The sequence below is a fragment of the Rissa tridactyla genome, chromosome Z, assembly GCF_028500815.1.
Source record: "Rissa tridactyla isolate bRisTri1 chromosome Z, bRisTri1.patW.cur.20221130, whole genome shotgun sequence".
NCBI classification, from domain to species: domain Eukaryota; kingdom Metazoa; phylum Chordata; class Aves; order Charadriiformes; family Laridae; genus Rissa; species Rissa tridactyla.
Window position 1 is genome coordinate 43,517,491 of NC_071497.1, and position 17,527 is coordinate 43,535,017.

Below are 17,527 nucleotides of genomic sequence, written 5' to 3' on the forward strand. Positions count from 1 at the left end.
GTAAAAGGAAAAGGAATCCTGGATTATGATCCTTTCCCCAGCATATTTCCATACTCTGCCCTCTGAGTGCTAATGTAAATTAAAGAAACAGTCCCAGATCAAAACCTCTTCACCTCTTTAGAAAAATATATAGCCATTGAATAGAGCACTGATTAACCACTAAATAGAGATGTGCTCATCATGTTGCACAGCAAATCTTGGTTGTGTTTTCCACAATGACCATGATATTTTTCACAGGTCTGACAGCGTTAAGCTAAAACAGTCTCAAACACTCTGCAGGTCGGTGGCGAGGACATTATCCCCAAAGTTGTAGGTTAGATTCCTGAACCCTGAACTGAACAGGAATCCAGAGAAGGATGAAAAAAATCTCCTCCTGTATTTAAAAAAAAAAAAAAAAAAAACCACACACAAAAAAAAAGAAGGTCTTGTTATGTCCTTTTGAAAGGAAAAGCACAAATTCTTACTGTTGGGAGAGACTGAGTCCAAACATAGATGATCCTTGCCAAAGCCCTGAGGAGAGTCATTCAGACCGGAGTTTAGGACTTTCCCATGCCTTCAGCATTTCCTAATGAGCAGTTGGAAGGCATATGCACACTGAACAAGCTCATTTCGGGCCTCTTCTTGCTAGACATGCTTGCTGCTTCAGCATACCTTCTTAGAAGTCCAACTCTCATTTTCTTACCGTGCCAGATCTCACAACACCCACCTCATTAGTCTATGGAGCAACGTCTTTCTGTCGGGAAGCAGAATGAGTGATGTGGCAGCTCACTGAGCCACCCAAATATTTTAAAATACTAAAAGAAATCTGCCTCCAATCATGACACGCCTGATTGTCACGTTCACCTGGGAACCTTTACAGAAAATAATAAAACAAGTACAGCTTCTACTGGAAGATGATGAGTCTTTAAAGCATGCTTTCCCAGAGCCAATACACCCTTACTTTGCCTTTATACTCTCCATCACTCCCTGCTTAACTGAAATTACCACTAGAAGCAAAATTCTTTAAGTAGAGCCAGGGTGTGCTGCAGCAAAGGCCACAAAACTTGCTAACTCATCTTCACGACTACAGCAACAAACACAACCTCTGCAAAGCTGTCATCCCATCCAGGCCTTCAAACGTCATTATGAATGCCATGCAGGCAAAAACCACCAACAGGCGTGCAGCCCAACAAATTCACTTGGACAGCGAGCCGCCTTCTGCAGTCAACCTGTACAGGAGCTTTGAAGGTTGCTGTTGACGTTTCAAACCAGATGAAGGGCTTATATTTCCAAGGTTTACATCAGCTCTTTAACTTCTGCCCAGGACCTTTCTCTTAAGGTCCTAGGCCTGACCTGGGTTCTAGTAGGAAGGTGCTAAATAAGAAAGGATCTTGCAGCACCTGAATCGTTTAATTGACGCCGTCCCCAGTACTAATATCAACAGTTTGTCTGCAAGAATTTTCAAATTGTATGTATCTAGAGAGGCTATCAACCTTATCAACACTTCCCTTGCTGGCAGTCTCCTGGAGGTAACCAGCAATGTTTTCCTCAAATTCCCTGAATGGTTAAGGAAATTAAATTACCTCTGGAGAAATTGTTATTAATTGGTATTTAAGTTGTTTATCCACAACTTTCAAAACAAACCCAAATACATTCAGTGCAGTTGGGCTGAATATAACAGCCACAAACTGAACAGATGAACCAGGAGCTAAACAGCCTTTGTAATGTAAGTTAATGAGGCCTCAACTAGCTTATGCAAACCTCTAACAAATGGCTTCTTATTCACTAAGTGCATATAATGCAGATGCAATTCTTGTATCTTTATCTGGGGAATTTCATGTGTCCAGGAAATACTGAAAACAATGCCAACCTGTCAAATATTGCAATGTAATAAACATGTGATCCTGAAACAGGAACAGTCTCAGAGAGAAGTAAAATGATGGATTTCATTCTTGATACCAACTATACCATATAGCAAATATATGGCTGAAGGGATGCCTTCAAGAAATGTCTCCACTTCTAAAGTGAAAAAAGTACTTCCTTTAGACTTCAGAATACAGTTATCTAGTCATCAGTCTTCACCTAGTTACATCATAAGAACAAAGTAAGAATACCGCCAGCCAACAGTCAGATATCCGTCCTCCCTCAGTAGGTCCATACTCCACACTCATGCAGATGCGTCAAGTCAGGCATAGAGAGTACCTCTGCAAGTGTGCACAATGCACTGGGTTTGGGAACAATATTGTAGTGATCAAGACACGTTTCCTTCCCTTAGACAGTGCCTTACCTCTTTCTATTTCTAACTTGCTTTGTATCATAAACCTGCTTCATTCAAGTTAAGCAGAAATTGAATCAGAATCATAAAACAAAATTCTGCTTTTTTTTTTCAAATGTGAGACATTCACGTACATCACATACACTCAGCTATCATCATCCACAAGCCCTGATTTACATATCATATAACTAGATATCTATACGAAACTTACTTCACGAACAGATAAAAGTGTGCATGCTCACAAGGAAGTTATGTACATGTCTTTGAAAATGAGATTCCTGTTGCCTTTTCAAACACCCATAAATTACTGGTTATTTTCACTTAAAAGCTGGAACAATGAAAATCATTTTAATTAAGTTTGGAACATTCTAACTCAACTTTGGAGCAACAGCTAAACCCATTACTGTAAAAACACTCATAAAAAATAACATTTTTCATGCAGCCCATGATCACAGATAAGAATTAAAACTCTTACAGAGAAAATAAGAACAGTTTTCCACCATACATCATGCATAACACCTAGCTCTTGAGCCAAAATAAACAACACGGACTAAAAAGCCCATGAATATTCTGAAAGGTAAACACGGAGAATGTTTAAGGCTTTTTTTAAACTCACTTCATTCTGCCTGTAATGTTCTCCTTCTGATAGTCTTATCTGTGAAGTCTGCCTGATAATGGAAAAAAATGTCAACACCCATTGGATTATGCCTTTGCTTGTGGTTTTAGACTGCATTGTACAGTGATTGCCTAAGATCTAATGCTTATTTTATTGACTCACTAATACTACAATCTTTTGTGTAAATTCAAAGAAATAAACATGTCAGTCCTTCACTTAGCCTTCCCCCCCGCCTTAGAATTTATAGGCACCTGCCTCCAGTTTGATATTTACTTATTTACCTCTAGGGCAAAAATCTACCACCAGTCCATTTATAGTCATCTGAACAACTACCTGTAAAATTTTGTGACTTTCACACCTAAGCAAGAAATGGCAACCCATCTCTTCAGATTGTAATTCTATATTACAACAACTTCTAAAATTTTGTCAGTCATACACAAGAAGGAGCACCATAGAACTTCATGTGCAAGGGAAGAGACAGACAAAAAGTGTTAGCATTCATAAAATCCAGTAGCGCTTAGAACAGACAACATTTCCACTGACTGGCTGCATATAGAAATAGCCAGTCTGAACATGCATTTGTTATATGTACAAATATATGTACAAATGAGTTCATGAGACTAATTTGCCACTTTGTTCAGTAGACTTTAGCTGGCATGCATGACCAATGACAAGAAAGAAAACATCTACCGAAACAATACATCATAAATAAGCATAGAAAGCTGGGACAGTAAGCAAAATTGAAAGCCAGATCAAGCACCGCACCAGCATATATAAAGCAATCTGATTAACTAAATTGGCCAGATAAGGCAAAACACTATTACTGGATTGAGATCCAGAGAAACAAAAAATCCACACAGGACTGCAGAGACAGCTGTAGAAGCCAGGCTTCCCCCAAAAATACCATAAGAAAAAAAGACTTCTTTTGATACCAGTGAGTTCCACGATAGCCTCCAAGTAGCTGAATGCCTACCAGAGGAAGCAACCAACACCTTAATAACCAGTCCCAAAGACATGGTCTTGCCTCCTTGGCATTCAGTGAGCCACTGAAGTGACTGAAGTGCCAAAGTCCCCGCAGCCTGATGGACTTTTGAGTGACCCTACCCCAGGCATGGGACATGCCTCACTTCCAAGGACTTAATACACCAGTGACAATTGCCACCAGAGCTTACAGAAGTAGTAATAAGAACAAAGTGTTTACTTATTAGCTTTCTTTCTTCATTTCCTAATGCTATGTATCAGGTGGAAACAAAAAAAAAAAAAGAGGATGGTCTGTGTGGTGATGCTGTCCATGTTGTACCAACAACCAGCAAATGCTGTGAAAATAGCAAAACTAAACAGCACCATTCCTCTAGACAGAAGGCTCTACTAATACTACTGTGGTAAATGCGTCTTAAAAACCTGTGACAGAGTAATTAAGTGTAAATTTCAAACTTAAAAGAATCTGAGAATTTTCATCATACATAAATACATTTCAAATGCAGTTGAAAAAATAATTCTGCAAACATCGTAACAATTGATTGACACCTTTAATATTGCAGCTGGAAAGGATCTTCCAGATAGTAAGCATACCCGACTTTGAACCTCAAGAAAAGAGGCCTCTAAATTGCAACCAGCCTTTAATCAGCAAATTAATGAATACTTCTACCATATAAACAATAAGTACCAAAAAACTTTGCTAATTTTCACATCAATTATCCACAAACCAAAGCCTTATGATCAAGAAACCACAGTGGCCTCTTCCAACTTCCCAGCAAGAGATTTATTAACAGCACACAGTAGCGAGACGTCCTATTACCAAGACATTTACCACGTACTGTACAGGCCACTTACTATAATATTATGAAGTAATTAATAACACCTGCACACAAAGAAGAGAGTATGTTTGCTTAGTTTATAAATAAAAAAAAATTAACAAACCAGAGATGGGATGAAACCATTTCATTAGCAGAGAAAATTAGAACATGTTTTATTAACGAAATTCAAAGGCCTGCATGCCCAAAAAATTCTCTTGACATCAAAAAGAGCTAAAAAGGTCAAGTAGCTCAGGAAAAAAAAAAATCACACATGTCAAAAGCTTAATTCTTCTATTTCAGTTCTACCTATTAGCCTCTCACAAAGTTCTGGAAATGAAATAAACCAGCTACATCAGCGGGTTTTTTTTAAATTAAGTCTTGTCCTTTTAAACACAGAAAAATATCTGCAGAGATACTGAAAGCAAGCCGTGCATTGGATCTTTCAGACATCTTCCAGAACAGAGCCCATGCTCACTGAGACAGCCATTCTCTTCATCTGGGTTTCTCTATTCTATGCCTAGGAAAAGGCTGTGTTGACATCTTTATTAAAACCTATGTCCTGCATTGGTTCATTTTGAAAAAGGTAAATTAAGGGGAAGAAAAACGCACTAAAACAATAGAAAAAAAAGGAAAAAAATCCAATTATGTAAAGTTTAGTGAGTTCACTGATATTTGGACCCTGTAAACTAATATAAATAATTTGCAGACATGTGCTCACATCCACTTCAGCAAAACATACACTTCTCTTACGGAAATTCCACATACTGCAATTTCCAATCTGAATGTCGTATATACATTTCGTCCTCCTCTTCCTCCTCTAGTTGTAAGTGACACCTTCCTTTGTCATGGCAAGTATTTTAGTCAAGATATGTTCACAGGATACATGCATGTGTACACACACGTGTACCTACACAGCATCCAGAGGTCAGAGACAAGCCTGTTGCAGACTGAAGATGGTCAAGAACTCAGGAGAAATAATGTCTCATTGGTTTAATTCTGGGTATTTAACATCAAAACTTTTCAAAAAAAAATCCTAGCTACCTTGTAGCTTCCAGCTGTGCTAGCCAGGAATGTTACAAAAGACTATGCTGGAGTTCCTGGTTTGTAGTAATGAATCTCAGTCCACCAGGAGACCTTTCTACACCCAGCAGATTAATCTACTTTCTAGTCCATCCAGCTGGAGAGATGATTGGGTCCGTTTACCTCATCTTGGTATCATCTCCCACTTCACGTAAATCAGGACCTGCAGCACACAAGACCAACTGTGCAGCTCGCAAGACCCCCTAAATAGGTTGCTTTTTTTTTTGGATTCCACCAGATACTAGTATATTTTTTGTCATGAGTACACCACCACACCTCGCCCCAGCAGGACGCTGGACACAAGACCAACAGCATGATATGTGGGCATAAAATGCATTACTGCCATTAAACGCCTCACATGTTGGGTCTGCAGCACGTCCCCTCCATGGCAGCTCCTCACTGGCAGCTGCTGTCAAGGGTGCAACAACCTCCATATAAGCGGACGAGAAAAGGACACTCAATTTTGCCCATTGAGTGTTCCTCCTGCTATTGACCTTCACTTACAGCCTTTCCAATCCAAATTAGCCCTCCATGAGGATACCCTTGCTCCCTTTCCATTTTGCCTGCCTCCTGCTGGGCACCCCAGCTCCCTGCTCTGCAAACGGAACTCCAGAGTCCAGCAGGTCTCACGTTGTGTCAGAAACACCCGGTCTCTGCCCCTCCTACACACAGCACGAAAAATCTCTTCAACTAGTGGCTGAAACCTTTCCCCAGCTGTCCCAGGGCCATATACAGGCAACAAAGTTGTATACAAAAAAAGTAAAGGGATGGCCTTATTGTTACATCATTTTTCCCCTATGTCCAGATCCGTATAATGTCACCGAAAACAATATGCTGCAAAATGAGACAGACCTGAGCTTGTTATGACTCTTTTACATAGCTTTTACAAGTGAACTCACTAGAATTTTATCTGTGTGAAGAACAGAGCTATTGCTAATTTGTGTCTATTAGCAGTTAGTTCTAAATTTTCTTCCTATGGTTCTAGCACTGCAGTTAGTATTTTTGAAGGAAAATAAAGACTTCATGCATCATAAATACCTGAAAAAAATTCAAGAAGGTACAATTTTGTGTCTGTTGAGCTTGGAAGCACTACTATTTAGTTTAACAAAGGCACATGCATCTTATATAATTCTTGTGTGTTATCTACAGTTGGTGTTCTGTTTCCTCCACTTGAGTAATGGTACATCCTTAAAGGATCAAGGAAAAAAAAAAAGCTTTACTGAAGCTCCCAGAATTATTCCATGTGGGCTGAAAGGCAACTGAGCGGTTAATATCTCCACTGAAACCTTTTCCTTTAACAGCACTGTTGTCATCCTGATAGGCATCTTGGAAAAAAAGCATGTTTGTTTTTCCTGTCTCATAACAATTTAGCAGTAATTTTATTTTACAAGAGTATTACCGCAGTTCGGAACCTTCATATCCAGCAAGGCTGTCCTCTTGTTGTTGTCATCTATGCAATATAAATCCTGAGTTTCTGTGTAAAACTTGGTCTCTTGAAATTTCTTGATCCACATAATTTCACAGGAACACTTGAATGGATTGTCCACCAATATCCTATAGCAAAAAAAACTAGTTTATTCAGAATGCAGAATATGTCGTGCATGTAGAAAAAAATGAGGGGCAGGGGGATTCCAAGCACTCAGCTGAGTAAAAGTGGAAGCTGAACCCTTTAGTTAAGAAAGATAAGAAATACAACCTTAGTAACCTCAGTGTAATACAAGCTGCAAGTGGATAACAGTTTCCAGGTAGAGAATGAAGCTCACTTTTGCACCAAGAATCCAGATCATCATAGACCAGACAGATCACACACGGGGCTCAATGACTACCTCCAATTCACTGGTGTAAATCAGGAGCACGTGGGGAACTGGGCTTTCCACAAAGCTCCACTTTATTTCATAAAAGTCAAGCAAAGATCAGAATTCCTCTCTTCTACACTTGACTCTCTGCCCAGTTACCTCAGCAATATCATGCCAGAAATGTTTTATTACTGTGAGGTGGTAAATCCTTTACAGAGTCAAACAGCCATGGATTACAGGCAAGCTCTAACCATAGAAAAGGATTTTACCTAACCTTCAAAACTCATCCACTACAACACTCTAGAAAATCCCAGAGTAAAACACTAGGTGATGTCACGAAGAAAAACTAACCAAAAAAATGGCCCTGAAACTGAAATGTATCATCTAGCTATACAGTATGCTGCACAGAATTTAAATGACAGGTTAATAAACTTAGCGAATTCTAGTTTTAAAATTTAATAAATCTACACAACAATGTAATACAATAATGTCCAGGTAAAATATGAGCAGAAACATTCCAGTATCTACATAAGAAGTAACACAGTGTTCTTTTTTTCTCCTACAGGCATAGATGAGATCCAATAAAGCGTGTGCAACTGACTGTTTAAGGCATCTCATTACAAGGAGAACAATTCTTAACAAAATTTCACAGGTTTTTTCCATGCACAGAAACCAAACTCAAGTTGCTTACAGAATCCATGCTCAGAAATGCCTTCTGAGGTCATGAAGCACGCGAATCACAACAACCTCAGCTTATCAGAGCTGTAACCTGTTCCCCCAAAAGCCACCTGCAGATCTTTGAGGCTTAACAGCTGCAGGGATCACTCTTGCATGTCTCTGAAAGAGCACTTTGTATTCACATAAGTAATCTGCTGGACTTTAACACCACCACAGCATGGACAAGAATTGCTTGTGCAAGACAGAGATGAACATTAGGATCCCTTAAGTGAAAACATAAAACATGCATATTCAAAACAGCAAGATTTACTTCCTATCTTCTGTTTCAACATTTAAGTTCCCCATAAAAGAGAAATTTCTCTTGACCGGTGGCTGAGCAGTCCTCCTCTTCCACTGTTTTATTTTGTGTTAAACCCACCAAGGGAGTCAGACACATCACAGGCAGGATGCTGGACAGAGGCATGATGTCAGTCCACGTAGATTTGTGTGAAAGAGCAAATCTGACCTAGTAAACTACATGTCTTTATCTTGCTTGCTGTAATTTTACAGCTGAAGCTTGTTCTAAACAGTTTGTTCTAAAAGAAGAAGCCTTTCCAAACAGCATCTTCTTCTCTACAATACCTGAGGAATATCTCCTATTTCACCCTATCCTGAACTTTTCATCCCTTTATGTTTTTATTTACAAGAGTACTAACATACAGCAATGGGAGTGCTCTGCAACTACCTAGTCTCTCCATCAGAGCTCGGCGACCGCCACATGACGAAGGAAAATTCCAGTGAGTAATGTTCCCTGGGCTGTAAAGAAAATTATTATACCAACTTAATTATCAACAAACCAATACCTAAGGGGCATAATCTCTTTTTGTGGCACTGGGATTTGCTCATTTCATTTCTCACATGCTGAAGTGCACCAGAAGAGGTCAAGCATTGCAAGGCTGGTGTTGCAATTCTTGGGCTGGTGTTTTAGACAACTGCTGACTTTGCTTTGAGCTCCAGGAGAGCAATCTTTCCCTCCTCTGCAGCCCCAGCCCTCCCAAAGCTCCTGCAGGCTCTCTGCAGACCCATATATTAGCAAAGAACCCAGAAGATGACCAAAATTTTGGAATGTATACTAATACAGAAATTCTGTTTGATGGAACAGAGGATACAAATGTAATATTGAAACAATCTACAAATAAATGTTTACCAGTGTTTCATTACCAAATGATTATATGAAGTATAATGCAACTCAAAGAATTTGAGAAAATAAAAATATTTTTCAATAGCCAACCATAAGTATAGCAGCTGTGGGGCCAATGTAAGAATATGAGAGAGAGGATTCATTTGAAGATCTGTAGAAGGCTGTGTTTTCACTAGTTCAAAAATTTAATACAAACATCAGTAGTTTTGTGGGAAGTAATCCCACAATAAAATATTTTAAAGCTGAAGGGAAGAGGCTATTTTGACCTCTACATTGTTTTAAAAGACACAGTTGACCTTCTTGAAGCCCTGGAATGAAAATCTCTCTGTATTTAAGTGTCCGGCATTGTTGCTTTGTTTGGAGCAGAATTTAGTCCTAATCATTGATGGACCTCTACCTTCAACAGAACAAACTGCAAAGTCTTGTTCTTCCATTCTGGCTAAAAATAAACTTTATTTTAAGAAATGACAACTTACAGATCAGACAAACCCAGATGGCGAAAAGGCTTCTTGGACAAACTTGAGAGCTTGTTTCTGGATAAATTGCTATGGGAAAAGAGAAAGATTGTATTAATTAGAATTGCTGCTTCTTACACTGAAAATATAGTTTGTGTCTCAAAAAAATTAAGAACTCAAATGAGCTCTAAAAAGGCCCTTATTCCTTTGACTTCAGTTGTAAAGAAATGGTGCTCAGTCTCGTTTTATGGTGTGATGAGTTTCAACGGTTTGAATCCAGTCTGCATCTAAAGTCAAACACATTCAAAATCAAACTCAGCAGGGGTCAACAATATTTTCACTTTCAGCACTTCTGTTCATTGCAGCAAAGCAGCAGAATCAATTGTGTTTCAAAAGTATTTTGTAAAGTCCAGGTGTTAATTACATGCTCAATTTATTCATAAGTGAAATGGGTGTATCCCTTTCTTTGATGCTGCACCAAACTCTGTACTCGCATAAGCCCTCCTCACATGCTAGCACACATCCACATCACAGCGTTTTAGTTATTCTTTTCAAATTGCATGTACAATATGCACCCACATGGAAGATCAAAAGGAAAACTGTAAAATGCCTATATTGGGCTTTTTCATGTCAATTAAGCATTTACGGTTTCCAGTGGTAATTAAGTGAAAGGTCCTCTCCCATTATGCAGAGCAAATAAATGTTCATCTGAATTAGAAATACTCCTCCCCTCCCAGGCTTACAAAATTGCCTTCTCCACCCCATAGCAAAATAACGCTGCTTTTCTACAGTCTTATCAGTCCACCAATTAAAGACAGTGAGAGCAGTAAACTGTATAACTGCCAGCAGTACAGTGCAAATCAGTGTTATGAGCCAAAATACCACATGAGTTTTATGTGGTATTATAAAGGCGCCATAGGGGCTCCATAGTTAAAGTTGCATTGCATTTAAAACCAGGGATTAAATATCTTTTTTTTCCCCCCCTGACTCAAGAACGCAGTGTTTACTTCCCAAACTTTCAGTCCTTGATCTCCGAGTACAAGAGACATTACAAGTTGGATCTCCTACAAACATTTAGAACAGAACCTATTTACTGAATTTCCTTGTTGATTCCTTCTGGCAAACAACAGCCTGACGTTTGCAAATTATCCAGTCCTAATGTGTGAGAACAAAACAGATGAGGTACTATTTCATCAGTCAGGTTAACTGGACTGCCCTACGGAAGATGCTGGTAAAAATCTCTCGTGGACCGTGATTGGATATATAAGAATTTAAGTAGAATTTGCATATAGGACAGGAGTCCTGTTTCAGTAAAAACTGACACTATGATTTTTTCCCTAATATATATAAGCAGTACGTTAGGAGGTTGAAAGAAAGAAGCTGAATTGTCATACAGACTTGGGCTTTTGTCTCCAACACCAAGGCAATGTGAAGCACATCAAACCCCATCCCTCCATGGGCAACTCTTCACTCGCCATGCAGAAAAACCCCTCCAGCTCTGACACTGCTGAGCAGCACACGCAGATGCCCCTGTGGTATTACCAAACAAGGCATGCACCTGCTTCTCTTACCTGCACAGCAACCAAATGCCGCCTTTCCTGAAAGACAACCAGATATACAATCGGCTTTAGCTGCAGACAGATGCCCATGCCACTTGTCTCCTGGTTTTCACACAGCAGAGGACCCCACTCTTCCATATCAGGAGGACTCCCTCACCATCAGACAACAGGTTCCTCAGGGAAATCTCTGTCCAGCTGAAGCCTTTTAATATGTGTGATCTTCCATGGCACCCTAATGGAAGAGCCCAGGCCCAAGCTCTGATTCCAGACCAGGGCACATCAAAGGGGATTTGAAACCCTCTACCACCAATGCCTTCTAAAGCATCAAAATAGAAATCTGAAAATGGGGCACAAACATCTTACATAAGAGCCTCTGCCATCCTCTGAGATAGTAGTTCTCTATTTTTTATTTTACGAAAATAATACCTGAAAAATTAAATTTTCAAGAATATCTTAAAAACATGAAGACTGACTCTAGGAGAGGGTTTGCTGTTAGTAACCCAGCATGGACTTAACAGCCCACCCACTTTGCAGGCAAGACTGAAGTCCCGTCTTTCCTAAAGATTTCCTCCTGGCTGCTTATGTGTTTTCTTGCTCAACCTACTCATGCTCATCTAACTCATCCCATCTCTTTGTGAGGCGCTGAGCTGCCTGCTTCAGAGCTATGAACTCTATCAGACTGCAGACTGTGCGAATCAGGCACTGCCACAGCTGTATCTTGTCATTTAGCCTCAGGCCAGTTATTGCTTTTGGAGGATCATTGCAAACCTTTATGCAGAAGAATAGCCCTCGCTTGTTTAGATTCATAAGCCAGACCGCCCAAATGTCACCAGGCATGTTACTTTCTGAACACTTTGTGCAGGGATCAATGAGTCCACGTGAGCCAGTGAAAAACTGTGACTGATAATTTAAGTAAAACTATCAAAAGAATAGTCGGTTTTGTTTTTAACAATTGCAGTTTTGAAAAATCAAAAGCACCTTGATAGCTTTAATTGCCTTTTCAGATTTTTACCAGTTGTGCCTGATACGCACCACGGAAAGGAAGTAAGAACAGTAAGAAAAATAAAGAAAAATTCTTGTGCCTATACTCTTGATCATAGGTTGAAACATTTAGTGCCATTTGTAGTCTTTTCTCCCTTCAACATTTTTCAAGTTGACAAGTAATTCAACAGAGATTTTTCAGACCACTGTTACCTATCTATCACCTTAAGCGATACTTAGACAGTAAATTTAATGTTATACATATTTTTCACAAACTGAGCACTTTATATTGATTATAGAGATGCTTAGTGCAGTCCCTTTAATCCATGTTAAGTGAAAAAATCACAATCAGGCTTATTATGGAGTAGTTAAGGACCACGCTTACACTTCCATGGAAAGAGAATATAAATTAGTTCCCCAGTTCAGCTACACACAAAAAGATCAAGAACACCCATTTCAGGTTCTAAAGCCTTAAAAAAAGTAATAATAAACACTATGTCTGGAGTACACAGCCTGGTTCCAAAGCTACACCTAGAGAGAGGATGCAAATTCAATCAAAAGCATGCGGAATTTTACATACAAACTTCAACCCCACTTGAAACTTCCTAGTCCTCATTCAGCTAAAAGCAAATCTGTGGCAATGCGAGGAATGCAAAAGCAGCCTGAGAAGCTGCATAAATATTCACGCAGCTAGCGATATAGGCACAGCTCTACCGCCTATAGTGCTCCTGGCAAGGGGATGCAAGAAGAAAGACGAGGTAACCAAACTAAGGAGAACTGGGGGGAAGTGGTGAAGAAATGGCTATTTTGCTACGCTCAGTCTCCCTCCACAGGCAACTGCCTGCTCTGCCTATGGCTGGAGCCAGCCCTGTGTGCAAGCAAGGGAAAATCTGCAGCAAGGTCTCAAATGGTTTCATTTTGCTGCCCTACCTAAATCCAAACAGTGTAGAGATACAAACACATCTTAGAGCTCTATATATACTACAGTCACAAATCTATGATTCAGCGATGCAATTATACACAGCCTGGCATGTAACAACAGCCATTTTTTAATGTTTTTGGAAATATGCGCTTCCTGTGAAATGTATTTTTATGTTTAAAGGTACTGACAGTATACCATGCACATGTATTAACACAGGTCCATTAAAATTACTGTTAGCAGAAGATAAGCATATAAATTACAGCACTACTAAACTAGGACTGTTTAATAGCTTGTAAAATGCGACTGTTGACTAATTCGAGTCTAAGATCAATGAGAATACCATAATTAGATGAGAAAGGCTATGAATGACATTTAAGTAATATCCATTAGAGCATTTATTTTCCTGTTATTACGCAAATCTTCGCATCATCCATAACTCCAGAAAGGTATTTGGGCTACAGAAGTTTGGCCAAGAAAATAAGGTAATGACAAAAAAGGGCTTAAGGAAATGTGTGTTAATAAGTTCCTTATAATCTGATATTCTTATATGATTCATAAAGTAAATACTACATTCATATCATAAAGCTCCTTAACTACATCAGAAGATTTTTCATAGAAGAAAAAGAAAACTGTAATAGTATCACTAGCAAAATTAAAGTTTATACAGTTACAGCAGTCTTCAGAAAAGCGTTTGGAGTTTTTGTTTTCTTTTTGGAATAGTTACATACTGTTGTTTCAAAACAAAATGCAAGACTTCTCAAAGACCTGTACTCAGAGGTTACTCTTGCAAAGTAAAATGATTTCAGCTCTTAATAGTTTTCACTGTCCCAACCACAACAGGGGATGCACTTCATTCCCAGTGCAGTCAACAGGAGTTTTATTGCTGATGACAACAAGCAGTGATTCACTGGGGCTTTCAGAAACATTTTAGCGTGCATCAAGACTTCCCAGAGAAAATAAACAAATGCATTCTTTGCAGGAAAAATACATCAGCCTCAGCAAAAAACGTCTCCATACTTACTGCTCTGTCACGCGCATGTATAAAGCAGGTGGTGCCACTCAATATTTTCCATCTTATCTGGGCTTATCCTGTGACTGCTAACACTACTAAATCCCCACCAAAAGAAAACACAGTAGGAGACTGGATAAGCTCCTCGTTCATAACATAAGTATTCTGGATCAGGATTTCATGTACATCAACCAAACAGATGTCAGACAGCCCAATTTGTTTCTAACAAGCAGCTTTATGAACTACAGATCTAGTACAGCCTGCTTACCAACAGATACGTATTCCACGTTTGACTGTGTGCTCCAGCTGAAGCTCTTCCTGTAGATGAGGTATTTTAAAGACATCTTGTCCATGTGGATTCTGTAGTGCCTAGCAGGTCATATATGCACTACAACACTTTTCCTTTAAGTGGGAACTCTAATAGGGTCTCCCTGTTCTGTCCAACAATCAGTTTTCAGAAAACCTTTTTACCTGTATAAGTTTTGGTTAGAAGCAGCCACTGGGGACAGAGTCACTTTGTGACTGCACAAACCCCGTTTACCTAAGGCAATAGGCCAAAAAGCCTATCAAGAGCATCCCATCAACTGGGATCTCACCTTTTGCAGTGTCTACTTGCCCATACAGGTGGGAAAGTCTTCCAAACACCTATTTACCTTGCTTCAAATTAAACTCATTATTTCCCACTCTGTACTCACAGTCATGAAGAGAACTAATTGCTCTCCTCATCATAATTGCTCTGTGTTTAAACATAAAAAGATGTATGTTCCTTTTCAGTCTTCTCTTTATTGGACTAAACATATGCAGCCTCTGAGTCTCCTCAAATTATTTGCTTTACATGCTCCTTATAGCTCTTCTCTGTAGTATCTTTCAAGATGGGTAGATTCAACGTCCTAATGTATTTACAGTATTCCGATAGACGTCTTCCCAGCAGCTAAGGTAACAGAGAAAAGATGTAAAAATCTAACATAAAATTCCTTTTGATCCCAGACTGAATTTTCTTTGTTCTGCTGCATTACGCTGAGATTCTGTCCCACCACAGCCACTAAATCTTTCTCTGCAAATGTGCCTCTCAGACAGTAAGTTCATATTGCACAATTCCACAGCCAGTGCATATGCACTTGACTTTATGGAATTTCATCTTTTACAGCCATAATTCACCGAGCAATTGTTACAAAGGAAAACTCAAGAATTCACTCTAGAAGATACTTCCCTTACATCGCCAACTAATTACTGAAATAGTAAAAGCTATTTACTTTATTAATGACTATATGAAGTAATATGTAAGCCTCATAGGTTGACACAATCTGGTTCACACTCCTCTCGTGACTCTTCCACATTAAGAACAGCAGTTATTGTTTAGGCAGATAAGGACATTCACATCCACTTCCTTACACGAATTAGTTGCCATTCTTTGGAAAACACAGGTGCAGAATTTCGTTAGCAAAGCTATCAGCTCTGTGCACAGTTCAACCATTCTTCCATATTACAAGGAAGATAATTCACTGAAATATGGAAGAACCTTACAAGCCCAAGGCTTGGCCTCATGTCTTCCTGATCTCACTAGGACTTTAACAAAAGCAAGAGGTTAAGTGCTAAATATATCTAACAAAGACGGATGGACCGAAACACATACCTGAATATGTGGCCAAAACAAGGTACGTGTGAGGAACTGAGCCCCTCACACAACCTCAGTGTTTTGTAGTAGTGCCACAGTTTTCCATGTAAGTAGCAGAGCGAGCTACTCCGTGACTGTCCCACCAAAAGGTACTATAGTCCTTCAGAGACATGCACTTATACTAAAAAGAAACACAGTCTTTCATTTTAGCTGATCATTTTCTCTCTGTACTTTTATAAAGAACTTGCTCAGTTCAGCCTTTGTAAATCTAAAGTGTAAGTAATCTAGACAACCACAGTGAAAAGGTGCACAGGCATGAACTTTTCTTCCTGAAGTTCATAAACCATAAATTGTGTTTGGGTGTGAAAGTAACTTCATTCTTACATTCTGTTTGGGTGCATTAGTTCAGGTCTTGAGTGAGCTTCCAAAGTGAGTCTTCTGATCATCCCCACTTACAGGACTTAAGTTCATAGTCATGCCACAGTCTCCCAGATTAGACATGCTCCATGCAGGCACTGACTGCACTGCAGCTGCTAAATATATTCAGCCCACTGAATCAGACTAGAGCTAGTCAAACCCATGTCACTGAGTGTAATGCATAGGGTTATATGCATCATACCCTCGGCAACAAGCCAAGAGGGTCGCTCTTTGTGCTACACTACTTACCACAAAAGACACAGCCATAGTCCATTCTTAGATACAGTATAATTAACTGGACAGTCTTCTTACCATCCCACGTTATGTTCTTGTGATCTGCCGCTTCCTTACCGTACATGTTCTGTGTTCAGTCAGTTCCTTACCATACAAATCTTATTTAACGTCAATTAATGATGGAAGACGATTATAAGTCTGTTTTGTTAAAACAATTTATATGAAGGAAATGGTAAAAGAGGAAAATAAATTAACAACTAAATAAACTGACATGAGTTGGGCAGTTTTGACTTAGAAGGCAGATGCTATCCTTACTCACATGTATTGTAGGTTGACGTTTTTCACAAATGCCTGACGGGACACAAATCTTAAGCCTGAATCCACCACCGTCCTGTGAAAATACATAAAACTGTTAGAATATTTCATTTAATATATAATGGAAAGCATAATGATAATAATGGTTAAAATAAAAGTGTGGATGACATCTCAACAAGGCTGAACTGCAAGATCTACAACTGTCCTCTCTAACACCCAAAGTGAGGCCTACAGTCTGATGAGGTCTCTATTTGCTACTATACAAGAAATAAAGAAAAAAGAGCTTTATAAAATATGCATCCCATATACTCACAAATTTTTAAGTCCAACATAAAATCCAACTTCATTGTCATTGATACTCTCTAATTTTCGCTGGTTTGCGATGTAACTGTTGAAAAAGCAAGACAGAAAAAAGTATGAAAGTGCATCCTTCCATGGCTCTGACTGTTCAGAGATCAAGCACCGATGTCTGAAAGTCAGCACTGACTGCTGACCTATTACAATTAACACTAAGACCTAGTTAGAGCATCTGCAGAGTGAAAGTGTTCCTTAAAATCTTCCCCACCATTTAAATGGTACTTTGTGGGACAGGTCTGGAGAAGAAGCAGCTGAGTTTTACA

At 39.2% G+C, this 17,527-nt stretch overlaps 1 protein-coding gene across 8 annotated transcripts in view; it reads right to left on the minus strand.

Moving 5' to 3' along the window:
- Positions 1–17,527, minus strand: part of NTRK2 (neurotrophic receptor tyrosine kinase 2) — a 210,892-nt gene that overhangs the window by 175,269 nt on the left and 18,096 nt on the right. For all 8 annotated transcript variants that reach the window (XR_008463732.1, XM_054185016.1, XM_054185015.1 and 5 more), the window contains exons 2-5: positions 17,221–17,295; positions 16,912–16,983; positions 9,877–9,945; positions 7,146–7,300 (exon numbers count right to left, since the gene is read on the minus strand). Coding sequence is in view for 7 of the 8 variants with exons in the window: in XM_054185016.1 (XP_054040991.1) it covers positions 7,146–7,300; positions 9,877–9,945; positions 16,912–16,983; positions 17,221–17,295 (371 nt within the window). In the remaining variant the exon portion in view is untranslated. The remainder of the gene's footprint in view (positions 1–7,145; positions 7,301–9,876; positions 9,946–16,911; positions 16,984–17,220; positions 17,296–17,527) is intronic.